Source organism: Triticum dicoccoides, chromosome 5A, assembly GCF_002162155.2.
Source record: "Triticum dicoccoides isolate Atlit2015 ecotype Zavitan chromosome 5A, WEW_v2.0, whole genome shotgun sequence".
In the NCBI taxonomy this organism is placed as follows: domain Eukaryota; kingdom Viridiplantae; phylum Streptophyta; class Magnoliopsida; order Poales; family Poaceae; genus Triticum; species Triticum dicoccoides.
The window spans coordinates 710,100,809-710,109,080 of NC_041388.1; the positions used below are offsets into that span (position 1 = coordinate 710,100,809).

Below are 8,272 nucleotides of genomic sequence, written 5' to 3' on the forward strand. Positions count from 1 at the left end.
CGCGACCTCCACGGTGGCAGGGGGCGGCTGGAAGGATTCCATGGCGGCGAGGAATGGCGGGGAAGACGGACCAGAGCGCGCGGTGGCGGGGCAATGGCGGCCGAGGAGGGGGGAAGCGGGAACGGCCGCGCGGAAAGTTCCCTCCCGCCAAATCTCACTGCGGATAGGGGGCGAGCTCGGGTCGGCCTCCCACCCCATGAATCTAGAGGTTGAGGTCGAACTTTTGCCGCACCCCGCAAAATCTTTTACGGGTCAGTCGCGTTTGAGGGATCTGCTCGGGCAGAATTTTCCGCGCTGACCCGTATTTTGGCGGTTATTTTGCGGGTCGCGGCTATATACGGGGTATGCTAGAGAGATGCTCTAAGCCCCTTGTCCCGTAAACATTATGTGGGTGTAGCAAATGTCGTATTTTAGCGCCGCCTTGGATTTTATCTGGAGAAAAGCAATTCTCCCATGCACGGGAGGAGGTCCGGTGCATGGGACAGCCATTGATGCGCTTTGAGATTCGGAGCCATGCATATGTACTTTCACCACATGCATGCCAACTGTTCCAGCTATGCAGCCTATGCTCCGTCATTCAATACTTTTTCATCTTATTTCGAAGTTTATATATATTTGATCTTTTGACTAAAAAATCCAATTAATAATTTGTTTGCATATTTGTGTTTATGATGACAAGATCTTGAAAACGAGACCACTTTTGAATATACATTGAATTTTTTAAAATTGAAATTCTGAAAACATGGTAAAAATATGTGAAACACGATGAAACACTATAGAAAACTATGAGTTATTTTTGTGAAACAGAATGAAGTATTATTGATTTTTTTCGCATGGAATTAATGAATTTAGATGGTGATTTAGTTGTCAAAATAATAATATCAAAAAATATATTAAATATCGGTCTTGTTTTAAATAACTTGTCAGAAAAAACACAATTTAAAAATTGTTCGCATTTTTAATTTTGTTCACAAATTCTAATTTTTTCCATAAAATGTTCCCATTTTCAAAATTTTGTTCACAAATTTTAAAAATATTCATGTTTTGGATATTTGTTCACAAATTCTAAAATGCTCAGAAACTTCAAAAAATGTTCCCGCACTAGATTTGTTCACGAATTTAAAAAAAATCGTGTTTTGAATTTTTTTTCTGAAATTTAAAAAAAAACTGTGAATTTAAAAGATGTTCACATTTTTTATTCACAAATTTAAACACACAGTGTAATCAAACTTTTATTTCAAAATATATTGGACATATATTTATCTGATCAAAGCAGCCGCCTCGTCTGATGAGTGTCACTCTTTTCTTGTGCTATTCACGCTGCTTTCACTTCCCTAAACAAGAGCAGTTGGGTAATGCAATCGGCGTGGTAGCTAGCGACTGCCCGTTGCCAGTAGTCCATATATACTGGAGTACTTGATCCATAAGAGATGGACCGACCCACCCAGTAGCCATGACAGCGTTCCTCCTATTCCTCTTACTCGCTCTCGCCGCCAGCAACACCGAGCACGGAGGTGCAGTTGCTGCCGCCGATGACCCACCTGCCGCCCTTACCATCCTGACACTGCGCGGTAGCCACGAAAACACCTCCCTGGCCGTGCAGACCCACGACCTCTCCCTCGCCGGCTTCACCGACGAGAGCCTCCACTGGCACGCCTTCCCAGGCCACGAGCATCTGATCCCCACGTCCAAGCCCCTGCCGTTCGGCAGCAGCTACAGCGAGCTCATCGGCGGCCTCGCCAACCTGCCGGGCCTGCCGCTAGGGCGGGACGCCATGATGCACGCCGTCCGTGTGCTCTCCGCCTACGACCCGGCCGCCGACGCAGAGCCAGTCAAGTGGGCTCTGGCGGCCGTGAAGGTGATGATCTGCGAGTCCGGGCGGCTGAAGCCCATCAGAGAGACCGTGAGAAGCGGATGGGACAGCGAGTCCCGCGTCGACCCCGAGCATCTGCCCTACATCGAGCACTGGGACACCATGTCCTACGAGATCATCCGCGCCAACCGCACGGGCAAATGGGAAGACGGGCCCTTCACCAAGATGCTGGAGACCCAGGCCAACATCCGCAGCAAGGAGGAGGCGGTGGCGGTGATGAACATGCTCATGGATGCGGACTTCGAGCAAGTGCTCAAGGCTCACGCCATCCCGATCAATTTAGAGTAAACGTGCATGCATGCTTGCTTGCAGCTGGTTTTAGACTTTATTTAGGTCCGTCTCCACTCGATGTTTCTTTCATGTCCGTCTAGTTTGTTGCTCATCTAGCTAGTTGGAACACGTAGGCTTTCAGTTTTGCTTGCTTCCTTGTGCTAGCTGTTTCAGGCTTTCAGCCCCGATATCTCAAATAATTTAGTCAATTCTATTCAGAAAGAAAATGCTAAAACTTTGGCATGCATAGACAATCTGCAGTCCATTTATTTTAGAGAAAAGCATAATTTTTGTAATTGAACTCTGTTTAAAGTGTAGAAATGACCCCTCAACTCCAAAGCCCGTAAACTTAGAGCATCTCTATCAGATGCCATAAACATAATTCCTCTCAAACCTTCTCCCTATCTCAAAAAGTCAAATATTTGGGGTGATTAAACTTTTGCTCAGCTAGAGGATGCCCTAACTTAAAACCCTAAAAGAATCAACTACAATTTTTTTATATAAAAAACGTGTTTCAAACACTCATTTAAACAACTTAATTGCATTATTCGACAACGCTTTCTCATTACCATCATACATAACATAAGTAACAGTCCATTCCTACCACGTTTCCCTCATACATAGCATAATGTCAAATACATAGCTTAAGTCAAGAACATTTGTCTAATACATGTTTAACAGTTTCTAAATACACGATAACATTTTTTTAAATATATATTTTGATTTCTACAGTTCTCTTACACATTGTACATTTCTGGTATACATTAAAAATATTTTGTATACAATCTTAACATTTTTCATATCCTTGATTAACATTTTTCCAAATATTGTGTTTTATACCCCTAAAAAATTATATGTTTTATGTCTACTTTTTTTTACAAACCGTACATTTTTCTTAAACACCGGAATTTTTTTATACATGTTGAACATTTTTCTGAATTACACAAACATTTTTGTACACTGTATAAGAATGTTTTCAAAAACTATCCATGTACAGGTTTTGGAAAACACGTGAAAAATTTCTAAATGTTACCACACATTTTACATATATGTCAGGAACTTTTTTTAATACACGTTTAACATTTTATATCTGCTTACATAAATACATTAGTGCAATATCTTTTGTAGAATATAACACCAACATTTATAAATAAATGACTTACTGGTGGATACCTTACTCTATCGAGCATGAACAACTAGTTAATTTAAATTAGTGGGTTTGGCCCTCTTCCCCCACTATATGTTAGGGTAGGGGGCTATGGCTCCCCCACTGTATGTTAGGGTAGGGGGCTATGGCCCCCCTCCACTTCACAACACCACGTCGTATTTCTGTAGCCACGTTGGCGATGGGTGCCTACATAGTGGTCGCGCTGCTATCTGTAGCCATCTTACCATGCACCACTGGCGATGGGTGCCTATATAGTTGTGGCGTTGCTATCTGTAGCCACCTTACCATGCACCATTGGTGATGGGTGCCTTCTACTATGCTCCTTGAGCTTGTGTAGATTTTTCTCTTAAAGAGGAAAGGGTGATGCGTTAAAATAAAGATAAATATTTTCCTCAGTTAAGAACCAAGGTATCAATCCAGTAGGAGAAACACACAAGTCTCCAATGATAGCACCTACACAAACAAACAAATACTTACACCCAATGCGATAAAGGGGTTGTCAATCCCTTTATGGTTACTTGCAAGGATGAGATCTGATAGAGATAGGAATAAAAGATAAATCGCCGCCCCCGCTACATCAACACACGCGACTGACTCGTCGTCCGCGCCTGCGGTCAAACCGTTTCCAAAACTGCGGGCGACTCTCCTGTCCACGCCGGCTTGTGACGCCACGGCCGACTCATCTGTCTGCTCCCGCGGCCGACTCGACCGCGATTGATTTCAGCTTCACCGTGGTCATCATCAATTCCGCGGTGGATAATTTCTGGCCCGACAAATCAGGTGAAATCCGTCCAGTATATTTTTATATTGAATATTGCTTTTTTTAAAAGAGCAATTACTCCGGCTTGCAAATTCTCTAATGCAGGACAAGTTATCTACTGTGAAAGGGACTATTGTATCATTGAGCTATTTAAAGACTTATACCGGTTTATATCACGGTCAAAAATGGAGAATCTTAAGCCAACGCGTCGAGTCGTCTTACTACTCGGGGGCTACAATGGTATGACTCAGCAAATCTTGCCAGTTTCAGCAAATTCAAGAACCCCAGGACGTTGGAGGGAAAGATAACCCGGTATCGGAGGCTACTGCCATATTGATGAAAATTGAAAGGCCATTAGAAAAATTCTGGCTTAAAAAGAAGATTCTGGCTCAACATCTGGTTCAAGAGAAATCTGTCTCTCACTAAAGCTCTCAATATCCGGTTTAAAATTCCAGCTCAAGAATAATTTATCTCTCGCAAAGTTCGAGTTCTCAGAAAAAATTAAAGGTTGCCAAAGAGAACTTGCTGCTATGATGCACGGTTGAAACATGGGTATCCTGCCTTATGGGCTTATCTTGGTCACTTGGGGGCTTCCTGCTCATCGAGCATAGCTGTGAATATCCCTCTTGATCGGCTCAAACGTCACACTTGTCAGTATGTCACTTGGGGGCTTTCTGTTCAAACATAGGCGTATTCGACCAAAGAGAACATATCGTTACTACCCTCTTGACTAGGTTTGTTCAAACATAGGCGTATTCGACCAAAGAGAACATAACCTTTCCGGGTCATCCAACCTGTAGCCAGCTATTTCAACTCCATCAGGTAATCCTGATTGACCCGTCGAACTCTTAACGATCAGTCTTTACGGCGTATTCGACCAAGATCTGAGCTTGTTAAGGTTAAAATGCCGGTTTGTCATGTGAGAGCACGGCTCACAAATAGTTAGGATAGATCCAGGCTTCATAAGCCGCCTTCTTTAAAACTTGGATAAATCGGCCTGTGATGTATGTCGTTACTCTCAGCCCGCGTACTCCTGATAAGTCTATAAAGCAAGACCTGACTTTATCTGGGTTCAAGTGTGGATTGGGTAATGTGAGTCAGGCTCACGGAAAGCACGTACCTTCCAGTGGCTCAGGCTAGTTTCATCGAAGTAAACACTTTGGCTTGGCGGCCTTCAAAAGCCTCGAATTTTTTGCTTTCTTTTCTTTATACGATTTCTTTTTTGCCATCTGGTTTTTACACATCGGGCCAAGCTGCCCTACTTATGGCTCATATTTGAAGCATCTTCAGGTCTTTCCAACCCGCCAGGATGGCAGACTCTAAGTCGCCAGTATATGATAATAGCCCAACTTGGCTGGATTTTCATGATGATATTGAATGATTGAGGTTTTCATACCGGATTATATTATTCAACTCTTGAATAGGCAACATGGCTGGATTTTTATTATGGTTATCAATAACAAATATTATGATTGAGGTTTTCAAAGTCGCTTCAACGCAATGGCTATTATTTTATCAATAGATATAATTTATTCTACAACGAAAGGAATAGTCCCGTGTCGCTGTAGACTTACGACCCGACACTTGGGGGCTACATTATTCAAGTTGAGATTATATCAAATATGCAAGTCCCATGTCACTGCCAGCATGCACCATGGCACTTGGGGGCTAATGCAAAGTCATTTTTTGCTCACCTTATTGAAGACCTGACTCATCACATTGTAATGAGCCGGCCCTTGAGGGCTACCAATTGCTCCTTTCAACAATTCAAGGTACACAAGTCTTAAATCCATTATATTGGAAGGTCCACTACTCAGTTGGAAGAGTGCAAAGCTCTTAACCTTATGGACGTGGGTTCGAGCCCCATGGAAAGGATTATATCATATGATATTATTTTCAATGAAGTATATATAAAGTCCCAGCTTGTAATATCTTACTAAGCTGGCCCTTGGGGGCTACACGTTGCTGTTTAAATCTACATGATCATATCTACAAAGTCCCTGCTCATTATTGCTCAACGACCCGGCCATTGGGGACTATATTGGTCGAACAAGGGGGTCAATACATATATATAAATGAAACTCAACACAAATGATGGTAATAAAATAAAATTGTGAATATTATTGCTTACGCACATCAAATTGTCTTTTAGAGTAGCCCCGGTTTTTTTTGCAAGTCGCATTGTAGATGAACTCGCAAGCGTAGTATCCACAGTAATCATTCCAGGGTTCCTACCACAAGCACTTTACGAAAAATAGAGGTCAATAAAACTGATAATGAAGCATTATAAATGGTATTGATGAAAGTAGCTAGAATCAACGGGATCGAGATGCGCGGAACTAGCTAGCTAGTACTACTTACTTTCGGGTATGTCCAACGCACATCCCCCGGCAGTCCCGGAGCTTGTGCGGTGAATACTTTCCAAACCCTGCGAGACAAAGAAAACAATTACTTGACATCAGGAAATGAACAAAGTTTTCGATATGGTGCGATAATGATCGATTGAACCTACTTCTCGAGCATTTTAGTCATGTCCGCATAGTCTTCGGGAGATTTTCGTCTCGAGTCTAAGACGGTTACTAGTCCCTGCTCAAGCTTAATCTCTAGGAGAATATAGTGGAACCTGCGCACGCATGCATAACTCATCAATTACATTACTATAACCTCGAGTAATAAGGGAAACCGGATATGCACAAGACAGTAACACTCACTTGAGATTGTAAGGAAAGAGTATTTTAGCTTTGTTTTGATTTTGAAGCAACGATCGTAGCAAGTTGGCCTCGGTGTCTTTGGCATGAAATTTAACCATATATTCATCTATGAGATTTGTGTTAATGAACCCAGTATCATAGATTTTTGCTTTTCTGCATTCGACGATCTTCAATCTACATAATATAGTGAGGATAATTATATATACAAGCAATGAAAGAGCTGAGCTATATATAGAGAGACTTAATGATAAAAGTAGTACTTACAGACAGTAGCAAGTGACCATTAATTTATCGAGGGCCTTTTGATTGAACCACTAGAAGAACTCCTCAAATGCAACAGACAACAGTTCAATTACAACGAGGTCGTGCTCCTCTTTAACTCTCAGTGTCAAAGTATCCTTCCCCCAGACTCTCTGCAGGTTTTCATGTACCAATCATGAAATCTTCGCATCATCGTTGTCAGAGGACTTCCATCTTTGACGAGAGGCTTCCCGTGCTGGTATTTGTGTTCGCCCACCTCCATTGTATCATAATGTGCATCGTCGGGCAGGTAATCTCCAGAATTGGTACCGAGCAAAATCATCGGATGATTAGCGATGATATCGCTAGACACCTTGAGCGGGGAGCACGATTAGTTCGCTTGTTCACTGAGCTGGGCAATTTTTTTCCCAGCTCGTCGTTCTGCTAACCCTCGATCATTGATAGTACTTCCCGACCGCTCTGCTTCGATATATGACCTTCAATAATGCGCTCATAGTTGGTTTTTGGTAGAGATGGTGGTGGTTTCTTGAGGGCATCGATAGTGCGCTTTGCTTTCACCGGATCTATCTTCTCCTCCGGAGATGGATGTTTCTTAGCTCTTTGTGTTTCAAAGAACTCCCTCGCTTGGGCTTGACAGATCTCCGCGTTTTCCTTCTCAGTCATCTCGTATGGTAACTTCTCTAGAGGCGTTAGAGATGGACCGAATCTGAATTGCCTCCCGCCTCTGGATGTACTACTAGAACCGGAGCAGACGGAGCGGTTGTGGCAGTCTTCTTTCCTTGCTTACGAGGCGGAGCAGACGGAGCAGCCGGAGCGGTGGCGGCTCTCTTCCGCCCTTGCTGATGAGGCGGACAAGGAGGTGGGCTGCTCGGGCGCGCCGGCGCAGGCAAAGAAGGAGGCGGAGTGCCGCCGCGCGCCAGAGAAGGAGGCGGAGTGCCCTGATCACTCGCCGGAGGAGGAGGCGGAGGAGGAGGCGGGGTGCCCTGACTCGCCGGAGGAGGCGGAGGCGGAGGCATCCAGTTCGGAAGGTTGATGAGCTCCTTCTGCCATAGACATGGAGTCTTCAGAGCAGAACCCAGCCGAGTCTCCCCTTCACCGGTAGGGTGGTCAAGCTCGATCTCCTCAAATCCCTCCGTTATTTCATCCACCATCACCCTAGCATATCCTTCTGGAATTGGCCGGCAGTGAAAAGTTGCGCCGGGTTCAGGAGGTGCAACAGAGCCGATAGT

The 8,272-nt window shown here is 43.8% G+C and overlaps 1 protein-coding gene across 1 annotated transcript; it reads left to right on the forward strand.

Annotated features, from left to right (window-relative positions):
- The first annotated feature begins 1,453 nt into the window (after positions 1 to 1,453).
- Positions 1,454 to 2,296, forward strand: LOC119298585 (60 kDa jasmonate-induced protein-like). Its single transcript, XM_037575933.1, has one exon. The coding sequence runs from the start codon at positions 1,454 to 1,456 to the stop codon at positions 2,159 to 2,161; it is 708 nt and encodes a 235-aa protein (XP_037431830.1). The 3' UTR covers positions 2,162 to 2,296.
- The last annotated feature ends 5,976 nt before the right edge of the window (positions 2,297 to 8,272 follow it).